Here is a 23,474-nt window from a genome sequence, read left to right on the forward strand (position 1 = left end):
TTACAAGATCGAGTGCCTGAATGCCAGTAGAGTCAACGAATGTCATGGCGGAACAGTCCACCACTACTGCCTTTGTGGCCACAGGTTCACGGCACGCTTCCCTGAAATAAAAATCACCGAACAACATGCATAAGCCACTTAATTCAATGATCTCAACATGTACTTGAAGCTTTCGCTACATGTACGACGGCTCATTTTTGCGCACTGCTGTGCGAAAGAAAGTGATATAGTGATGGTGGTACCAATCCATCGCAATACAGCGCGAAAACCGAGAAGATGCACACATGAAGCTGTGCGTCATGTGTGCTTCCTGTGCTACCTCCCTGTGTGCTGCGTCCTTGTGTTTGCTCTCTTTTTAGGATGGATTGAAAAGGCATTCTTAATTAAGCAGGTGTTTCTAATCCACCCGGCACTTGGAATAAAACGACACTTTTGCCAATTTATGTCAACTTTGTTGACATGAGAATGCAAGTCGTGTTGGAATCGTAAACATTTGTGACACCAAAAACCGTGGTCCAAGCCTAGGATCAGAGGTTGTCGGTCAACCACCAAACACAAAAGGTGAATGATGACGGCACATTGCAGCTGCAGCGCTGACCCCCCGTGATATAACGGTTTCTAACAGAACGCACTCGTTCCAAAATATTCGATGTCTGCATTGCAATCCCACCCCTTAAGTGCCGATTAAATTACGAAAAATTGTTCGAAAATTTTCAATGACGTGAAATGCTTCAGTAACTTGTTCAAAACAAAACGAAATTGAGAAAACATGTTGCGTCAGATAAAAATGCTTTATTCGTCAGATTTCGCACCATCATGTAATCCCCAGGCCCATAGCCAGGAAGTTTTTTCGGGGCGGGGGTTGGGTGGGGGCACTTGCTCAAGGCCTTGAAGAACACCTATAATCATTATTTATTTTCGGTGAAACACCCCCTTCATAGAACTTGGGGTGGGGACGTTGTACACCCCCCCCCCTCCCGCGCTGGCTGCGGGCCTGGTAATACCCATACCAGGTGCACTTCATGTGTATTCCGAAAGAAATTTCTGGAACTCCAGAAAGTAAGGGTTGCATTTGACTTCCCGTGGACAAAATGTACTATTCCTCGGTTGTTCAATAGAAACTATAAGAGGCTACCATCCTTGTGGTCACATTCAACGCACGGCGCTGCGCCATGTTCGTTTACGACGCGCGGGAAACGCAAGGCGCGCATTTCGCCGTTTAGTGTGCAGACTTTCCTTCAATAGAAGCTACAATCATGGAACCCGTGCTGCCATCTATATTTTAAATAGGAAAACACTAATTGACGTGCTGGGCTCGTCAAAAGCCTCTTGAAACATTGCTGAAGAGCCATGACGAGCACAGGTCGTCATAAGCAAAGAAGTGACGTTTGCTCAGGACGAGGTTAGGTCGTCATAGGCGCTTAAGGGGCTCAACGAGTCAAACGCTTGATGAGGAATGTTCTGGGAACTTGCTCTAGGGAGAAACAAATAGGCAGAAATACCTTGAAATATGGAACAAATCGAAGGCGTACCAGGCATGCCGTTGTCAAGTAGGATTGAAGAATGAAAAGACTTGCTTACGTTTCGCTCGTATTATAAAGAAAATACATTTTTCAGTCTAAAAAAAAAAGAAGCCAACATCGCACTAGTGGTGCTAGTCCTGAAGGAAGTGCGGAGCTGGCGGCCTTCTTTGTTCCTCCTCATTTTTCTTGCTTTCTTTATCTGTTTCTTTGTTTTACTCCCTTCTCTCTATCTTTTATGTGTTCTTTGTTTCCGTTTATTTCTATTTCTTTCTTTCTCTCTAAACATAATCCTGCCTATTTCTCACTCCTTCTTTTTATCTCTTTCTTCCCTTTCTTTCTCTCTGTGTATTTGTCACTCCCTCTTTCTTTCTATCTCTTTCTCTTTCTGTCTAAATAATTTTCTTTCTTTGATCCTCTCTCCTTCTGTCTTTATTTACCTCTGGGTTTCTCTTCCCTTTCTTTCCCTCTATTTGCCTCTTTCTCTTTCCTTCTGTGCTATATTTACTATCCCCTCATCCTTTCCCGAATCCTCACATTTCTCCCCCTCACAATAACTTCCCTTTCCCATCCCCTTGATATACATGCTATACAAGGCTTTAAGCTCTGCAAGCGTGCCTGGATAGCCCAGTGGCTGCATTGCTCGCCTTGGGACAGTAGGTGCGAGGGTTCGAGACTTGCCTCTTCAAGGATTCTCTTTATACTTCTGTCTATCTACTCTTTTCTCTCTCTCTCTCTCTACTCGTTCTCTCACCCATCAGAGTTATTCCATCCCACGCCGGACAAATCGGCGCACGTGTTCTGGGAGCGAAGGAGAAGATAAAGAGGATGACGAAGCGGAAGAAGAGGATGCACATAGCGCGTGTCGGTTCATAACGTTACTAGTTTTAACAGCGAAGCTGCTTAAGCTGTCGGTAACTTGTGCTCCGTCGTGCCAAACTCTTCAGGTGGGTATGCGCCACATGAACTGGGAAAGCCCCACTACCGTGTACAGCAGGTGCGAATGTCAAACGAAAACGAACACATATAAAAAAGAGAGAGAAAAAGAAAGAGATATAAATAAAGAGATAGAAAATAGAGAGAAAGAAGGAGAGAAAGAGAGAGAGAAGCAAAGCGGAAGATAGAAAGATAAAGATACATAGAAATAAAGGGAATAAAAACATAAAAGGAGAGAAAGACAGATAATGACTTAGAAAGAGAGACACAGAAAGAAAGAGACGTGAAAAAAAATATAGAAGAAATAGAGAGCAAGAGAAAAAAGAAAGAAAGTGAAAAAACATGGCTGATCCCCCTGTCATAGCAATCGGTATTAGACGAAATTGAAACATGTCTTCACAGACGTGGTTGAGCGTTTGTTGTGCATTGTTTCGGTACAAAGACGAAGGAATGAATGCTATAGCAAGAAATTTTAATAATACGCGAAGAACGGCAAGCAGCTCGAAACTCGCAAAGCGCTGCTCGAGCACAAAGGACGCACAGAAAAAACATACACAGGATGAGCGCGAACTAACAGCTATCACAGCTAGACAGTTAAAGCGCGCTGCTCAAACACAAAGTGCGCTGCTCAAAAAAAAAAAAAAACCTGAGAAAACGCAGGATGAGAGCTACTGTGACAGTTGTAACTTATTTATGTGCGAGCAGCACCGCTGCAGTGGACGAAGTCACCATCGTGCTCTCTGTAACTTCAACGCACACTTGCGGTGAGAGCACAAGACGTACAAACCACCCCATCACAAGATAAGCGCGCGCGCACGAGCGACGACGCCCTGTGGAGGCGCGCGCGCATCAAAAAACGCGGGGCGACAACATTTAAAGCGCGCCCTTCCAGCTCTTCGCGCCATCTCGCTAGCGATAACGAAACACGCTGAGGTGCCACGGATCTCTGAGTACAGCGAACGGTAAGTGGTGTATATAAATAGCTCGCCGTCAGTATGCTGAACAACGTGCCGTTTGTGCCCGAGTCAGTTCGTGCCATGCGCTGCGGAGCGAGAGGTCGTGGGTTGGATTCCCGGGGACAGAACGTTTTCTTGTTTTTTTTCTTTGCCATCTGTTAGTGTATATTTTACAACGTCATATCCATGACGGAAATACGTCAGTAGAGTCGTGATGGACCCCGACATAAAACACTTTGGTGTTAAAATAAAGAGAAACAAGGAAGGTTAGCCAGCTGCGCTCTTCCTTCAGGATCGGTACCACTAGTGCGAAGCTGCCATAATTTTTTGTGTTCGCGGATTACACGCAAGGGCGGGCATAAACAGCTCTGCTGTTAAAAACTCACAGGGTCCATTATGCATTCGCCTAAGACGACTCGAAGGCGAAAGCCTTGCGCTTCTTCTTTTTCCTCTCAGTCGATGTGTTGATACTCACCCGCCCTCCTCTAAAAGCTTTCTGTACCTCACCTGGCTTTTCACTCCCTCCGTTGATTATCCCACCTTTCACGAAGCGACAACCTCATTTGATGCAGCCATCATTTGTCGTCATCACCTGATGATAATTTCTTGCATCACTAGTGTTGACGCTGACGCCGCGGGATGCCGCCGACAGCCATTTGTCCCGTTTTATGAGGCATCTAAGGCTTTCACTTTATTAAAATTTTGGAACACTGATTCTCGTTTTCTGCGTACTGATTGTTGTCGAACATATTACTGAGTGATTGAAGATTATGATAGACATGAGAGCCAGGTTTTAACAACTTATGTTGCAGAGACAGTTGCTTAGAATTAACCGAACTCGGAGAGTTTCACCAGTGGTGCTTTGTTCATTTGAATGTGAATGTGAATGTGTATTAAGTGTACCGTGCCTGTAGGGAAGAAACAACTTCATGAAGCTCCAGGAAGGTATGTTCTAACTTTGACGTTAAGAAAAGCATAGCAAGAATGCAACGAGACGTACAACAAAACGCAAACAGATCATTTTGGTGTGAAAAATTATTTGTTTCACAGTAGTGCTCAGTGGCAAGATTTGTGGCGTATCGTTAGGAACATAATAGAAAAAGGTATAGTTGCCCGTTTCAGTGACCTACGCAGTGCTGACACGTCAGTTTTAGGCTTAGTCATTACTCATTCATTCGATGCAAGATGCGGATTCTTCTGCAATGACATTCGATTTCATGTATTTCAATTTTGTTGCATAAACAGCTTCGCCTCTGGGCACAACTTCAAAGCGCTAAAAAACAGGGACAGACGAAGAAGAGTGGACACGACGACTGGCGCTCGTCGTGTCCACTCTTTTTCGTCCGTCCTTCTTTTTTAGCGCTTTCAAGTTGTGCCATGATGACTTACAAACTCGCCCAAGCTTCCGTGCTTCTAAGCTTCTCCTCACCCATAAGGGAATCGACCCGCGCAATAACTTTCTTCTCTCATGAGATTTGGATCCCATCTGGCTCTGATTGCGGGTAGCTATCATCACATTGTAGGAGGACGGACAATTATTCTACAAAAAGAAACGTGGCGATATTTTATACAACCCATAAAGTTGCATGGTGTAGCGTCACCGGGAAGGGAGTGGGAGATGAGAAACACAGAAGAGGGAAAACTTAAAATGCTTGAAGCAACGTGCATAGCGAGTACTCGCGGCCTCTGTGTAGTCGGCTATGTGTAAACAAGGCAGCGTTCTATTAACTCGAAAATTGTCCGACCACATCCTTACATAATCCTTAGCACGAAGCGAGCTGCAGATTTTTTGTTTTGGGTCATTGATGCTAATGTACACATTTAAAGCGAATGTTGCTGAAAGTGACAATCAATAGGTGGATAACATAAGCAGCATATATAGCAGCCCGTCTGATTGGCTTATTGCACTGCAAAGCCCAATATAATCACTAAAAAGCCCAGTATAGTCACTCAATATGAATGTCATATAACAAAACAAGGTCTGACAGAAGCTTTGGTCATAACATATTAAAAGCCAAATCGGAATAGTTGCTATTTCTTCACAATCTAAGTGTTCTTACATGTCATGGAGTTCGCTTGTGATCGTCTTTCTTCCACGTGTTTCGTCCTCGGAGAGATGCTCGAAGTCAGCCACGATGTTCTGGTATGTTGCGAAGCACAGCGGACCACCCAAACGGTAGACCTTCACAGGCTCGAGCTAGAGCGTCACGCAAAAGAGAATAACGTTGTATAGTGTGTTACTATCTATCTATCTATCTATCTATCTATCTATCTATCTATCTATCTATCTATCTATCTATCTATCTATCTATCTATCTATCTATCTATCTATCTATCTATCTATCTATCTATCTATCTATCTATCTATCTATCTATCTATCTATCTATCTATCTATCTATCTATCTATCTATCTAGCATCCTACGTCTCGGTGCTCTCGTGGCCGCCTCCTTAGCTTAGTATATAGAAAAATTGGCATGTAGGAAGAGATGAGTCTATAAGGAACAAAACTCAGAGGTCATGACCTGAATAACGTACGTGAATTGCATGTCACCTGTCATAAAACCCTTTCCACCAGTCACATGTAGCACACACCCGCATAACACGACCCGCGGTTACGGGTATAAGCCACAGGGACGCGATTCGCGATGTATTCACCTTATGCACTGTCCACTTCAGCCTCCACTGATTGGCTGGAGCTCGGTGAGCAGCGCGCTCCCCGTTTCCGGTCCTTTTCCCGCAACGTCATTTTAACGTCACGAAGCCTTCAGACTCTCGACACAAATGACAGGGACGGAATGCATTTCATCGCAACGAACGCTACCCCCTGAGATCTGCTTTTGGCCTCACATCTCGGAGGTCATCCATGAACTCTAGACACGTTAGCCCTTGAATTAGTATCAGCGCGGCCACCTTCTTGACGCAACTGGAAGGTCGGTATGCATTCCCTGCATCGTTCTCAAACATGAACACGTTTCTACGTAAGTTCAGACTTGTCAAGTTTGTTTAAGTGTCCTGTTACTGTACATTTCGTCCACTTTATTTCTCTTTACGCAGGGAAGGTGCTGGCGGGTTTGGTGCGTCGACGTGGTCAAGAGCGCCATGACGTCACGCCTGACCGCTTTTTCGAGCAACTGAATGCGCTCCGCCGAAGTGGGTATGTCCACTAGGTAGATAATTCCACAATAGCTCCCCAGGTGACTCACAGTCTATATCAGGGGTCTCAATATAACAGAGAGCTGAGCTAGTTGGTAAGTATTCATATTAAAGAGACATGGCGTGCAAACACGGACACAAGAGAGAAGTCAAGACAGCACAAACGCCGACTAACAGCTGCAAATGCGCACAACGGCGGAAAAGAAAGAAGGCACGAAAACTCTGGTTAACACAGCGACTCGTTTGCCCCACGTAAAAGCAGCCGCAGGTAAAGGGAATCTTATACACCACACACGTGCGCCAATCAGTAAATTTGATGGTATGTTTCACAAAACAAATATCAGTCCGCTTCTTGTCTATCACCCGCTCATTCTTTCTCTGCGCTGCGGCACATATCTAACCTAGCTTATTGGCAACCGTAAAAACAACATTAACGCCGTATCTACCACCTACTTTCCTTAGCCAATGAGATACGCAATGAATATAAGGAATACCGACGGCACGCTTTTTCACATTGCTTTCTTCAACAACGCTTGGACTTAACAAAATGAATTTTCTTTAAGCGTTCAGCGACAGTGGCCATTGCCACGAGAGGATAACCTACACCTAAAGGACAGGTAACCTGTGTGTTAAAGCTGGCACTCATTTTGTGTTCACATGACTTAGTGAGAGAAGACTTAAGCATGACATGGCTCTACCTTTTCTTTACTACCTTAGAGTGTTTCGACAAGATGTTTAAAAGTGGTTTACAAAATCTATACATTGCCAACAAACGTGGTTCTCCTGCAACGTTAAGCAAATGTCTAAAAATTGTATTCCATCATTTTGAGGCCAGTCTTAAGTAAAGTTAAGCCCCCTTCCTTTTAATTCAAATTGTTCGCTCACTGACGTAACCACCGGTTAAAAGTCATCACCACTACAGAAAATCAAGTAATCGTCCACGTAGCAAAAAACCCAGGAGGAGTCTGCTTGGTTCCGACAACAAATGCGTACTTTGATCGGTCAGGCGCGGTAGCGAGCTCCCCATGTTGACAGGGATCACAAACTGTTTGACAGAGGTCAGCAGAAATTCAGCTTTTTTTTTTTGTTCGCGAAATGTACAGACCTATTACCTGAGGACATGGTATACCAAATGAATTTAAATGTAGCTTACTGTTACCTGCTCACCTAAATATTGCTAGTAAGGCGCTGCTGATCTTGCATACATGAGCAATAATAAAGTAGTACTCGAATCAACTGCATCATATCCATCAGCAGATACAATTTAAGAGACTTCATTTTGGTCAGCTTGTGAGACAGAGTAGAATATCGCAGTTTTGTCCCAGCAGATTGTTTGCACGTACCCGTGGCGCCACTTTCGAAGGCACGTAGACGTCAGGCTTGACAGGCTGAAGACGAGAACCCTTGTGCCTGGTAATGAAAATATGAAATGCTACTAAATCTTTTCTTCCTATCTTTATATTGTCTGGATAATTCATATTGACGAGTGCAGTACGAAACCTGACATTGCATTTTTGTTAGTACACTCGTCATTATAGAAAACACGAGTTATAATTTAAAGGTGCATATGAGCTTTTATTTTTTAAAGTGGCATCCTATACATTTCGAAATCTTAATTATCACCTATGTAGTGATCACGGCGTGAGTTTAGTTTCTCACGCACGCAAAAGCAACTTTTTAGCGGCCATTTCTCTTTACCAAACTTCAGAGGTCATAGAACGTCGGCATGATACTGAAACTCGACCTGCCTAGTGTAATCGCTTTCAATCATAATTTCTATGTTCAGTCTTGTTTCCCGACAGAAAAGACAAGAAATTAATAAATGTGCACCTTATAGGGTAATCATTTGAGTTAGTCTTCAAAAGCACAAAACAGCCGATCTCAGTGCTACAAGACACTAGGTAAATTAGAAAGGGCTGTACAAAGAAAAAGCGCTCGCAATGACGCCTTCGTGTTTATCGCTCAATTTCGGTGTGACGCCACACACTTTGATAACGTCCAGACACTCACCATTGTTTTTTTTATTTATTCATGAAAACTTTCACCCTGTGAAGGGCTAATACAGGAGCATATGACAGTGCGCGTGCAAATTCGAAATGATTTTGTGGCTAGTTGGCTAACAATGCATTTATCATAAAAGGAGCAGAAAAGCAATGAAACCGCTAGACTGCCAAAAAATGAAGCGAGACAATGAAAGCTGAGCTATGATAATGACTGAATGTTAAGAAATCAATGACAAAGTGAATCAAACAGCGTTTCGGGTTCATTTATTAGGCGAACAAAAGTGTGCATTTGGACAGGGCTTTATTACAATGTGCGACGCCACACTGGTTCACTTGCGCTGGTATAGGTGCGAAATTAATGATACCTTGACGCTTCTCGTTGATGTTTCGTTTAAGTAACCATTTTGCCGTTATATAAATATAAATGGAATTTTTAAAAACTGTGTTGTTGGTACTAAAACACCGTTTCTAGTTTTACTCCCATTAACGACAATAAGAGTACAGTTGACGGTACACATAACCGTCATATTCGCCTAGGCATTTTACTCTTGTGATTGTGTCTGCAATCTCAAAAATTCAGTCGCTTACGAAATCACAAGAGCGGCAAAAACGCTCGCATTGCTCACTGATACAGAAGCGCGATATTTATTGGACCACTAGAACTTGCTCTCTTCATCTGTAACTATCGTTTTATTTCCCCAGCGTTTCTGGGCCTACGTCCATCCGTCCGGCGTGTGCTACGTTACATGCATATATGGACGGATCCTGTTAACACCGAAGTATGGTGACGGATGTCCTGGCCTGTCGTATTTACCTGCATACTACCAGTATGGCGTGGCTATCATACTTTTACAATACTAGTATATGACCTGCGACATTTATTAGCGCATTATGAGTAGTGACTACACCATGTTAACGTCCGTTAGCGTTGTAGAAGTAAACGCAAATGACGGCTAATGGTGAGATAGTATTGCAATGTGTTGATTAAATAATAACGTCATTCTAAAGCATACTCAAATACTTTTGTGCAAATTCCTCGCAAGGAGTCTCTCCTTTTCTCTGTCATTCGAGAAATGGGAGGCTAAGCAGCGCTTCTTACCCGCTTAGCTCAAGGAAGATTACCACGAGACCCAGGAGAATCCCGACCAACAGTCCATAGGAGGCGTTCAAGACAACCACACTCAGGAAGCTCAGCGACCACAGGGCCTAGAGAAGTTTCACGGTGAGCGTGACTTTCGCTGAGACGTTGCATGTGACATTCTTGTTATACCGTCGTCCTGAAGCGCTGTTACAGTGGCTGCGCACTTCACTCTTACGCTATAGAGTACTACTATGTATCGGTTTGACATATTGGCCGCACACAAAAGACGAGGACAGAGGGAGGTGTCGTCGTCCTCGTCATTTGTGTGCGATCAAGATGTCAAACAGTAAGCACAAACTAGGTCAGACTCAAGTTCTTCTCAATTACTATACACCTGATTTTTAGTTATCGATCAATGCGAGTAAGGGTATAACATTACACAAGATATTAGGCCCAGTGCCCAGCCCTTCAAAGCAGCGACGGGTTTTACAGTCGCTGTTTAAATACCCGTCAAAAACTGGCCTAGTCGGAAAGCTTCAATGGTTGGATATTTCACATAGCAATGTCTTACCATGACACCCACGCTCTAAATATTTCTATCAGGTTCACTTCCGCATTTCATTTTTTATATTCTTCATTTTTATTGCGATAGCAATTATATGGACAGTCTCGGCTGGATTTTGCCGTCGCCGTCGCCGTCGCCGCCGTCATGCACCGTATATGTATAAGTATGTATATATATATAAAGGCCCCAAAGAAAAATAACTCAGAAAAATGCTTCCGAAGCGCGGAATCGAACCAGGGACTTCTTGCTCCGCAGCGAGCGGCGCTATCCACTACGCCACGAAACGCAGATCCTCCACGTAGCTAACGGCGAGCGTTATATACACACCATTTAGCGCTGGACGGACTCAGAGACAGCAGGCGATAATAAGCGTTTCTTCATTACCAGCGAGGTGGCGCTAGGAGCCCCACGGGCGCATTTAAAAGTCGTTGGCGAGCTCGCTCGCTTCTTCTTATATTTGCGCATGGGAGAAGCTTGCCCTTCCGCTGTCTGCTCGCGCGGTTTTCTCGTGGCGAGGGGTAGAGGAATGTTTCACGCTTTCACCGTGATGTCCGCGCTCATGTTACGGCGCGTACGAATGTCACTCGAGCTCAGGGACGCCGCTAAACGAACAAACAGAAGATGAGCGCGAACTATCAAGTGTCACAGCTCGACACTTGAAGCACGCTAGTTTCCTTCGCTGCTTCGGCCGCCTTTGCAACAGAAGCGCTCTTCAAACTGAGAGTATCCATTGGCGAGCCTCACTTCGTATAGCATTAGTTCCTTGCTATCGCATTCATTGCTTCGCCCTTGCGGCGAAACTGTGACTTTTATTATTTCCTTCCCTCTCTTCTATAGTCTGTCAATCCCATTCCCCATCCCTACACAGAGTAGCATGCCGGCGGTATACAGACGCCGGCAAAAATCTCTGTTTTTCTAATAAAGAGTCTCTCTCTTTCTCTTTGGGTATAATATGCCGCAAGCGCCTAGAGACATTTTGTATATTGAGGGGCACCCCAGATTAACCACCGAGTCGGATTCTCCACCAATTCCCCAAAAAATTCCGAACATAAATAAAACAACATAAAAAAGGATGTGTCCATGGTTGTAGTATATGGCATATATGATATAAGGGCGTAAATTTTCCACAGAAAAGGGCCAATTAGCATCGCGAATAACTATGCAAATAATTGAGCGGTGGTAGGTCCACATCGTAACTACAGAAATCAACAGTTTGGTCCGCTGTAAATGAACGTAGGAAACTGGCGTTTGGGGGGGTACTTAGTATATAAGCGTAGGCCTACACAGCATACGTCGTATATTTAATAATAATTAAGGACCTAATTGGACTGCATAAAGCCCATAGGTAGGCTTCCAATCAAGTTATGAGGAGGTCCATTAGGTCTGTTGGCCTCTAACAGTTGACTCATCAGTTGACTAATAGTGTACACCTTAGTAAAGGATGATGGAACGGCTGATGTCACTCCCATAATGTGCGCGCCCGGACTTGGTGTTTCCGCTCTGCGGCGCATCGGCTTCGCGTTGACGTCAGCTCCGGGTGGTGAGTAACGTGCGCTTTGTGCGCCGTCTTGCTTCGCGCCCTGCTCGCACTCTTACACCCACCATAATCTACAGGCTAGCCCCATTCAAGGCACCTGAGTAAACATCAAGGTCGCCTAAAATTTTTTTCAGGCAATATTTTTTTCAGGTATTGGCCTCTGGCCAAGACTAACTGAGAAGCTACTCTCCTATGTCTTGGTCTCGTGGTTCCTGACAGCAGCAGTTGCTCACAACGAACTATACAACGTATTAAATTTTCGAGGACATAAGAAGTTCATATTGCAATAAAAAGCATGACAGTGAACGATTGTAGAATCAAGAAATATGAGAAATAATAGGCAATACACCGCATGAAATTACAAACGGAAGTGGGTCACATAACCAAACATCTGTGATTATTCACCACAGATATAAGCACTGACTGTGAAAGAAAAAGAACAAAGATATGTTAATCGTCATTCATTTAGTGGCGTCGTTTATAGAAGCTGCACAGTTTTCATCCACATCATATTTAGGAACCAGCAGTGGATACGCATTGCAAAATGTCATAATGTGGTGGGAAATAAAGTTCATAGGGGTCGAAGTGCGCTTCTATAGAATTATGAAAGCGCAATTTACAGGACCGGTGGTTGTCCTGAAATTACGTCTAAGTGACCCACACCAGGCCCTATTACAAATCTTGTTTGTACACGGGAACTTGTAAAGCGTTCTCCGGTTAGTTATTATTCAAATTATTTTTCAAATTGTTTTATTATTGGAGAACTTAAAGCTGCGCTTTTTTTTTGTGTGGCACACATCCATGAGATCAGCTGCACTGTCAAAATGGACACTACTCTGATTGCCTTGGCTGGCGTCCGTAAGCGTTCCCAACTTTCAGTTGCCGGAAGTTCGAGGGGGGGGGGGTATTTTGACGTGACAAGCGCAGCTTTGATTTTAGAGCGAAGCTATTAAGTGTCAGTTCGTGCATTTGGCGTCGTGCTCACCCACTAAAACAAGTGGCGCAGGGGAGCAGAAAGAAAGCTGACGCAGAGCGCACGGCACATTGAAGACCATGGATAGCTAAAGGAGCGAAAGGGGAACATGCAACGCAAGCATAAGGGAAAAAGCCGAGGAATCCATCATCAACCTAGGATACAGCCTGCTGAGGAATAAAAACGGCGATACGAGATGTACTTAATAAGAACTTGTTGTTGGGTGAGTTGGTGAGTACTTAACATCATGATTTTTGCGCTACGAAAGACGAATACATGAGAGAAGAAGCTTGTCCTGATGGACTGAAATTTAGCGTTAGGGAGTATCGTGATTGTCGGTAACATCGTTTCCTGGTTGTACTTTGCTTCGCATTGCGCAATTATTTGTTTTATAATATTATGTCAAAATTCTAGCTCTTGATGATGAACTGAATTCATGGGCCACGGTTGGTGACACGAGCGCCCGCTTCATAAACATGGGCCTCTTACGTACGAACATTCTCTTACGAAGTGCATCTCCCTCTACAAAGATGGCACTCGGCATGCAATGTTGGTCGTTTTGACGCAGCGAAGGCGTGTCGTAGTTGGTGAGCAATATTGCCACCGAGCTATTGTGATGTGTGGTGCGCGTTCGAAGTGTGCGCCTTTCAAAAGTTCGCAACATGAAAAGAATAGCGCGCGAAAACGGTGGCCACATGAAAGGCGACGACGACGACGACGACGTCGAAATAACGTCCAGCACGAGAGCGCGCGGCAAAAAGCTTCGACGGACAAGTGGCCCAATAGGAAGTCACCACGGAGATTTCAGGGGCCAATAGTTGGGCACCACGAAACTTCAGCATCGCCAATCAGGACGGGACCAGTTGACCCGAGACCGAGGAAAAGCCTAGGTCGAAGAAGAGCCGTGGAGTTCGAAGGGAACCAGACAAGCGGAAGGTTGGCACCGGACCGGGCGCTGAAGATGGGCCGTCGGGTTGCGGACCCGAGCCTCCAGGACTTCAACCGGCCGGAGCCTCCTGCCGTCGCGTTCCCGAGCGAGGACACCATAGCCATGGTACGCGGACTCCACCCCAAGGCCTGCGGACTCTGGTTCCGGCAGGCAAGTAGCAGCAGTTGGGCTACGGGCCCGAGCTGTGCACCCAGGGGCCTGGGCCTGTTTCTCCAGGCATCTCAGCGCGTTACCATAGAGTAACATAGTAAACGTAAAGAGCGGACACTCCCATTGAGCCATGCGGCCCACATGACTGCTAGCGCTCGTAGCGGCCGGCATGAACTGTGTACAAAGTTCCTCTTCCGGCCGTGCCGTCGTGCCACGATGGTTTCAGTTTCGGTTTCAATGTTCTTTGCGCAAATTTCGGGTGTTTTCTTCTTTTTCAATCGTGAGAGTGCATTCGTTAGCAGTTTTTTGGAGGTGATATAGGCTGCAGGCATGCCTATCGCAAACAGGGTGTACCCTTTGACAGTTCTTCCCATAAAAAAATAAATAAAAAGAGCCACATTTTATGTAAGCACCGTGTTTATTCAGATAGTACATAAAAATAGTTCGGATCAGCTAAACAGATGTTTTCGAACTAATGCTATAGGGACTTTCAGGAATTCATACATAACGGTACATATTCATTGAAACTGAATTATGATGAGTTTATTGAAAAATACCATTGCTGTGTACAAAATAATACAGCACTCTCGAATTGTGCATGCTGTAAAAAAGTGCGCAGTATCCGCTAGCATTTAACTGAACCAGGTGACGGAAAAAAGAAGCAACGATTGTGCAGATCAACTGTGCGACGTAGGATTCATTGTGAACACGAACATTTCAACATATGAGTAAACATAAATGACGATTTTGCAAAATTTATCATAATGAATAGACTCTTGACGTAACAATCAACGGAGACAATCAAACAAGCAGGAAAGAAATCAACACCAACAACAGAAACAATATGAGTATTATTCTTAAAAAACAATGCCGCCTTGATTTTCCACGACAGCTAGGGCAGAGTATTGTTTAACGGTGTAGGCGTCGTCGTCCAAATAATAGACTCCTGCTGCTTGGTCATAGCTGCGCTGTAGGTTCTTGACTCGAAGTTTCCGGCGGTTGACGTGAAATTCGACGTGCATGTTTCTCGGTAGGGGTTTCATGATGCACGTTCGGAGAAAGTTGACGTCGCTTGTTCCCATTCAACGGTGGAGCCCAGTGGAGTTGTATCACGATGCCACGGCCAGCTTCAGGGGAGGTGAGCCTGCGGCATTTTGATGGTACGTGTGACTCAGTTAATTTACATAAATATGCTCCTTTCGTGCGGCTTTTAGACGGAACCAATCTGCTTAGAAACATTACGTCAGCATTCTGGGTGCTCTTCTCACCATTTTTCTAATTTTTCAACACCACTAGGACGCACATATGACCCAAAAGAACTAAAAAAATTGCGGGCCATCATAGAACGCTGTCACCCGTCCGCGGAAGCCAAAAAAAAAAAAAAAGCCTGCCGTGCGCAGCGCACGCAGCCAATGCGGAAATAGAATCGAGGGGAGAGCGAGAATGAGCACGGACTCGGTTTGTATTCCCAGGATAAGAGGAGAGTATCGCCACTTTCAAATATTTAGAGGTTTTAGAAGCCCCTCTCCCCTCAGTCTATTTGTTTGCCTACGCAGCACAGAGAAGGAAATAAGAGGAGGAGGTCACGATGCCACTCTATTGGCTGTTACGTGTCACGCCACGAAGTCGCACGCTCCTGCGGCCAATGACAACATACGTCGTGACCGTTGGGAACTGCTGGGTTTGAAGTCGGCCGAGTGGCGGCAAGCCCGGCCCTGTTGTGTGGTTGTGTGAGCTGTTAGTAAGCGTGGTGCGCGGCATTGTCTTTTGTGCCTTGTGTGGTCGCGGGCCGGCGAAAAGAAAACGACTGGCACGGTGGCTACTTCTGAGAAGCGTACCGCCCGCTTCTCTGTGCTGCTTCCAAGAGAGAACAGTGTGAAATGCGCTGTGAATTGTTGCAATGCCCGCGTCCACTTTTCCTGTGTGCAAGGTGTATTTGCAAGTGTATGCAAGCAGCTGCAGCGTCGTTCATGTTGAACGTTCGGTTCCTGCCTTCGTTTGTTTTGGCCGCACACGGAGGTGCCTGCAGTGGTTATTTTAAAGAGGATTATGAGCCGTGCTTTGAAATCATATCGGCTCTCTGTGGAGTAAATCAAAGAAGACGGACGCGGAACTCGGGATATTAGATGTCTCCTGTGATTTCAATGGGTGTGTTGCGCCGTTGATTATTCAAGCGCGGAAGCCAACTTGTGAGTATTCCAACTTGAACTCACCCACTGCGGCTGATTCAGACTTGCGTCTTGGTGAAAAAAACAAAGGGGGAGGGGTGGCGAAATTCGATCGACTTTTTGATCACGGTGCGTGTTTTCTTTCTCTTTTTGCTCCTACTACGCGGCCGTTATGGCGGGAAAATGTTCGGGGCACATCGTATTTCACCGCTCCCATGCTAGCAGCGTTCTTTACCTATATTTTAGTGATTGAAATTTTCTACGTTTACTAATGCCCCGTTCTCCCCAGCAGTATATAATGCATGTCGTGTGATAAACTAGACCTGGCGCTGTGGTTGTCTAATATTTGCTCTCCGGAAGGCGTGACCGTTACTTGCGTCTGCGCAAGATCCAGGAAAATTTGAAGGATGCAATTTAGCTTTGTGTAAGTTGGGGAAGGGCGGGGGGGGGGGTGGTATCACGGCATTGTTAGCTCTACTCTTATTAGTACAGTATCTCAAAACTGCTCGTTTATTCTGGTGGCGACTTCCATTCTGCATTCATCTTGCATTCAATCAGGTTTTGTTAGTTTTCCCAGCTTTGTGCTTTTTTGCACGGTCTAACCAAGTCGCGTCAGGGTAATTGCTCTACTGAATGGCTGTGAATGGTGGTCTGATTGAGTGTTCTTTATTATGACGTTCAACTAGCTTTATTCCCGCTTGTAAGCTTTGTGAACACCATGGTGTATGAGGTTATGCGTGTGAAGATAATGGTAGGACTATTCGGTTTTCTTTGGGATTATTGTAGGTGTACGAAGCAATTGGGTACTCACCATGATCGGCAAACTGTTGCGAATGTAATAATTTGATAACATTTCTGTGAGTTCATTTTATTCCCTAGCCTGATGCCCCTGCACTGAACCATTGCATCTAACCGTCGTCAACTAAGAATTTTCATTGAGTTGCAATTCCGAAAGCGATGGTTATGCTCAGTATATATGAAAGTACACTTCACCAATTTCACAAAAGATAACATTGTGATTTAGAGATAGAATGCCGTGTCGAATCCCGGTGGATTTCACGATGGATAACGCAAGCGCGCTAGCCAAGGGTGACATTGTTTTCAGTAGGTGGAATGCCATTCATGTTCCCCTGCTTGTTTACACACGCGCCTGGGTAAGTATGCGCAGCCAGTGTGCAAAAAAGGCTCATGAGAGAAGGTTGGGCAGCATTGATGATTTGAAGGCGAGCTTATCTCCTCTACTAAAAAGCGCTGGCTAATTTCTAGTACAATACCATGTTAGCGCTAGTAATTTGGCATGGCTTCATCGGAGACGCGTCCAAGTTATTGTAGCATGTTTATTTGTCGTTAGCAGGTGGCGGTTATAACGAGTATTTCTAGCCGAAAAACTTGTTTTCGGCGTGCTTTACGTGTTATTCCACAATAAAACCTGATTTCTTGGTTTGAAAGGTGTCGATTGTTTGGATTGCTCGGTGTATGACAGGGACGCGGTCGTACGCTCTGAAACGCTTGTGCTCAACGCCCTCAACTGCATAGCACTGCGTTTGAAAATACGCTTTTCATCCCGTATGTGTGGCCTAGGGAGAAGCTGTACAAGCATAATGCAATATAAACAATTCGCTTTGCTTACCTTTTCTTCACAAATGCGTTAACGTGGGCACCGCTGAAGCTGGAGAGTGAGGAGAATGGCGTCGCGGTGGTGCAGGTGATCCAGGTATGGTCAGGCCTAACAATGATGCGTGCGGATGCGCCGTAGTCATGGCAACCGCCGTTTTAAAGTACGAAGAACTATTCCACTAATTAAGCATTTTAAAAGATTGCTTTTAACGCATAAGTTATTTAATAGCAGCACAGTGATCGATTGTTTCTAGTTCAGATTTTGTGGTTGCGCCACCTATCAGGCGGCATGAACCCTACGTGCCTGGGCCGCGGAAGGCGGCCATTGACCACTCTTTATGTTTACTATGTTACTCTATGGCGTTACCCAGTAACCGCCGTGCCCTCGTCAACGCCAGCCACACGCGTCAACTCCACCAGTTAAGCCTCCGCCAGTTGGTGAGACCGAACATGTATTATTCCCCGCTCCGCTGTTCAGCCGCATCTGAGCTAGACTCCATAGTTTAGGTTTCTGAACTCGCATTTTGTTTGTTGTTAAGAGCGGTTTAATTTGTGAAATGATCTTTTTATTAATTGTTTACCTATGTATAGTTATTTCTCCTTCCGTGTATAATTAAAAGTTGTGTGTGTTGTTTGGTGAAACAACGGCTTTGTCCTCAATAAAGCTCTACGACGCTCAAGTCTTAGAGAGCTGTTGTGAAGAGAAAAAGAACCTGCATAACAAATTGGGGTCCACAGCGACAGGACAAAGCCGTTTGTTTTAGGGGCGAAGCTCCTTAAGGCGGCACCCGTTCGTCCCTCGTAGTCGTAGTCGTAGTGCGTAACCAGTCTTACGCTTTGACCTCCAAGGTGGTGCCGGTGGGAGATTTTTCCTGTGCGTTGTTGGACAATAAAAAATTCGCAGCGTTAGCTAAAAGCCGACTTCTTCGGTCTCTCATTCCCATTAGCAGCCATTCTTTACCTCCAAGGTAGTGCCTGGTGAGCTTTCTCCTGTGCGTGATTAAACAATAAAAATTTTGTTCAAAACGCCGTTGATTGATGAAATAAACCAGCGAAAGACGCCAGATGTTTTGTAAAAGCAAAGCGAAAGAACGCCAGATGTTTCTAAAGCAAAACGAAAAGACGCCAGATGTTTTCTAAAGCAATGGTTTTCTAAACAATGAAAATTCACAGCGTACATGTAAAATTAAAGTGAGCTGCAAGTCGTCATAACTCATCGAACCTTTAGTATAAACGCGCCCGATCTCACGTCGGTGATGATGTACTGGGCAGAATTCATGGAAGATTCACAGTTTACCGATGAACCTCCGCAGCTTCGCCCACTCATCAACATTCACTCCGTGGATATGCTGTGATTTTTTCGACTTGATGTCTTAATGGTGTGAACCATGGCGAGCACGTGGAAATAATTGGAACTGGCAGAACACATGGGTCTCGAGGGCGCGGAGTTCAGAGCGTGGTATGAAGAGCGGATGGCGCGAGAGCGAGAGGAACGGGCTGAAGAACGAAAGGCAAAGAAGGAGAAGCTCGAATAGGAGCTTAGGACTAAAATGGAACAGCTCGAAGTGGAGAGGCAAGCACTTGAGCAGCGAACTCCGGTGTCGGCAGGCAACGTAGCAGCAGCAGCAGTTGGGCTACGGGCCCGAGCTGCGCATCCACTTGCCTGGCCAGGTTGCCCCTGGCGTCTCGTCGTGCCGGCCAGCAGCCAGCTAGCCCGCGTCAACTCTCCATGCCGGAGCCACCGCGTTCCCGTCGCGTGTGAGTCACCCAGCCCGAGCCATTTGGTGAGAATGAACTCGTATTCTTCGCCGCTCCGCTGCTCAGCCGCGTCAGAAGTAAACTGTCCAGTTTAGGTCTTTGAACATGCCTTTTGTTGTTAAGAGTGTGTTACCGTGTGCAGTGAACCTTTTGTTCAGTGTTTAGTGTTAGGTAGATTTTCTTCCTTCGCTCCAATGGTTGATTAAAAGTTTTTTATGTGTGCGTTTAAACCAACGGCTTTGTACTTGATGAAGCTCTCCGACGCTCACGTCGTAAAAGAGCTGTCGTAAAAAGAAAAAAATCACAGCATATCCACGGAGTGAATGATGATGAGTGGGCGAAGCTGCGGAGGTTCATCGGTAAACCGTGAATCTTCCGTGAATTCTGCCCAGTACATCATCACCGACGTGAGATCGGGCGCGTTTATACTAAAGGTTCGATGAGTTATGACGACTTGCAGCTCATTTTAATTTTACATGTACGCTGTGAGTTTTTATTGTTTAGAAAACCATTGCTTTAGAAAACATCTGGCGTCTTTCGTTAAGCAGCTCGCGTCTTTTCGTTTTGCTTTAGAAACATCTGGCGTCTTTTCGTTTTGCTTTTAGAAAACATCTGGCGTCTTTCGTTGGTTTATTTCATCAATCAACGGCGTTTTGAACAAAATTTTTGTTGTTTAATCACGCACAGGAGAAATCTCACCAGGCACTACCTTGGAGGTAAACAATGGCTGCTAATGGGAATGAGAGACAGAAGAAGTCGCCTTTTAGCTAACACTTACACTTCTACTTCTACTAACGTCTCCTACAGGAATATGCCAATGGCTGCTAATGGGGAATGAGAGACAGAAGAATTCGGCTTTTAGTTAACGCGCACGCTGCGAATTTTTTATTGTTCAACAACGCACAGGAGAAATCTCCCACCGGCACCACCTTGGAGTTCAAGATCTGGTACTAGCGTTACGACTGGTTACGCACTACGAGAGACGAACGGGTGCCGCTTTAAGGAACTTCACCCCTAAAAAGAACCTGCATCACAGCGATAGACGCGCCGCACTTCTTGGTTTGCAATGCTCTAATATTGTAGTAGCCCCTTGCCAAAATTCAACAGAGCTGTGCTTTGTGGTTACGCTTTTTCCGGTTACGCTTTTCCTTGGAAAAGCACCGAAAAGAAAAATGATCTGCGATTTTACGCGCCGAAGCTACCATGCGATCGTGAGACAGGACTACAGGACTCCGGAGTAATTCACAGTACTTGGGATTCTTTATTAACCTGCGCCTAGATCACACCCGCCGTGATAGCTCCGCAAGGTGGATGTCGTGGGTATCGAGGACACGGGTTTGATTACCCGCCACGGTGGCCGCATTTCGACGGGGACGAAATGGAAGAACTGGGAACCGTGATTTACGTCCACGTTAAAGAAGCGGTACTCAAAGATCAGCGGTACAGCGTGTTTTCGTTATCACTAGCGAGATGGCGCGAAGGGCCCGAAGAGCGTAAAGTCCCTGAAAAATATAAAGTAGCGCCAACTGCGTCCCTTCGCCTCGGCCTCCTCTCCCAGCAGCTGCAGCAACGCCCCTAGGGTGTCCTCCGGGAAGCTACAGATTTTACCCGCTGTAGTGAAAACCTTTTCTTTCTGCTGTTGTACCGGTGGTTGGTGCCACTGCCAGAGCAGGTCTTGGTGCCACTGGCACAGCAGGTCGGCATCCTGAAGCATTCAGAACCACCGTACGAACTGGCTCAAGCGCCTTCGACCACGCACCGCGCACCGGTCAAGTAAACAACCCAGACGAGGACAAAAAAGATGGCGCTCGGACAACCTTCTAAAAAGCTAGTGCGCCACTCTAGCGATTTCTTAGCGTCGCCGAGTTTGCAGTGGCGCTCCCATCAGGAGCGAGCACTTTTGCGTGCTCGAAGATTATGTACCGTACGATTTTATGCTGTTGGACATCATGAAAAGACGCCACATGCTTCGGTATACATTACATTGCCGTATTTATCGCTATTAGGAGCTGGCTCGCCAGGTTTTGCGCTGGGGCGAACTTCCGCGACGTAACCTGCATCCATCCATTCGAAGCGTCGTGGAACGCGAAGGGGAGCGCTACGCGCGTCGTGTCTTCCATCTAGCCTGGCCGTTAATTTTCACAGAGCGAGCGGGGAAGCGGGGAACGCGGTCGACAGCCATGCGAGCGTCGGACAGTTATTTTTAGGGCCACTTTGTCGTGCGCGTCTCGAGGGCAGTTTTCAAATTGAAAGAACGTTAAGAGCGTTGCGTCTGCAAGTGTCGACAATGGAGAATCAGACGCTCTTATAGATATTTCTTGTATATATATGCTTCATCAGTATGTATATATTGGTAAATTGTGTATATGGCTCATAAAAATTGTAAATAATTCAAACCTTGTATATATATATATATATATATATATATATATATATATATATATATATATATATATATATATATATATATATATATATATATATATATATATATATATATATATATATATATATAACAACGTGTGTCACGTCTTCATATGATGGTAGAGGACTTGCGCGGAAGATTCACGGGTTTTCCCGATCTTCTCCGGACCAGCTCCTCAATCATCACTCACTTCGTGGATATGGCGTGAATTTTATTTGATTCCCTTTATTTCGCGGACTTTTCCAACTGCGTCACTTAGAACTGCAGTGCCCTCGGGCGCTCTAGCGGAAGAATTGCACAAGCTTCTCTTTCCGGCCAAGAGCCATGCTCTACGAGCTTCGCAGCTCAACTAACTTCAACTGCAATCTACAAAGCGCACGAGTGAGGAGGCGCCTGTACACTGACACGAATGGCGCTACTTTAGTTATTTTTCAGGGACTTTAGAAGAGCGCGCTTTAAAAGTCGTCCCCCACGCGGATTAGCGCGCGTCTCGACAGGGCGCGGTCGCTCGTGCGGGCGCTTATCTCGTGATCTCGGTGGTTTGTACGTCTTGCGCTCTTTCTGCAAGTTTCCGTTGAGAGCACGAAGGTCACCTCGCTCATTGCAGCGGCTGCTTTTGAGAAAGGAGCGCGCTGCTCACACAGAAATAAGTTACAACTGTGACAGTTCGCACTCATCCTGCGTATGTTCGTACCGCTCGTCCTTTCTGCTTGAGCAGCGCATTGCAAGTTTCGAGCGGCTGGCCGTGCTTCGCGTAGCATTACAATTTGATGCTGTAGCATTCATTCCTTCGCGCTTGGGGCGAAAGAATGCACAACAAACGCTCAACTACGTCTATGAAGAGACGTTTCACTTTCGTGTTATACCGATTCCTATGGCAGAGGGATCAGCCATGTTTTTATTTGCCATCTGGTCATATTTGCCAACGTCATATCCATGACGGAAATACGTCGGTGGAGCCGTGCTGGACCCCGGCATAAAACACTTTCGTGTTAAAAAGACAGTACGTGAGGCACGCAAGCGCCTTGCCGTCATTTTCCCGATAGGGCAAGGCATCCTTAACTTTATTATTGAAACCAAGTACATCGGTGTACTTCCATTACAACTCCATCGAAATGTGGCCGCCGTGGCCGGCAATCGTAACCGCGTCACTGAGCTTAGTGGCATAGCACCTTAGCAGCTGGACTACCGCGCTGTGTTCGATATGTAACACACAACGGATGATCTTTATTCGCACTGTGTATTTCGTCGATTACAGTCGAAGCTACTCTGAGTCGTGAGCTTACGGTATTGCAAATGAATTCCTTTAGAGAAAAACATGAATATTATCTCCTTATTGCTTTAGGTTCAGCGATGCAATCCTTATGTTTTCAACGGAAAGCTATGTATATCTCACGCGTTTAAGCTACTCACATTCTAGACAACATCACATTCTTAACATTTGCCGTCCACTGATCAGCGTTGAGCGCCGAATTTCTCGATGTTTTTTTTCTGCCATAAGCCATCATTGTATAACATCAATTTCTTTTGTTGCCACAAGTTCACGTCGAACGAAGCAGAAGCAAGAAGCAGAACAACTGTGTGGGCTACGTTATTCACATTAGGGGACCGACATATTCATATGCAGAATGTTGCGATACTTTTCTAAACAGCATGACCCTTGCATAGAGAAAAGGACAGG

General features: G+C 45.5%; 1 protein-coding gene across 1 annotated transcript in view; it reads right to left on the reverse strand.

The window, feature by feature from the left end:
* Positions 1–9,665: 9,665 nt before the first annotated feature.
* Positions 9,666–23,474, reverse strand: part of LOC119375472 (sulfate transporter) — a 115,054-nt gene continuing 101,245 nt past the window's right edge. The window contains exon 13 of the mRNA XM_049411273.1: positions 9,666–9,776. Coding sequence (XP_049267230.1) covers positions 9,666–9,776 — 111 coding nt within the window. The remainder of the gene's footprint in view (positions 9,777–23,474) is intronic.

Source organism: Rhipicephalus sanguineus, chromosome 11, assembly GCF_013339695.2.
Source record: "Rhipicephalus sanguineus isolate Rsan-2018 chromosome 11, BIME_Rsan_1.4, whole genome shotgun sequence".
Lineage (NCBI taxonomy): Eukaryota > Metazoa > Arthropoda > Arachnida > Ixodida > Ixodidae > Rhipicephalus > Rhipicephalus sanguineus.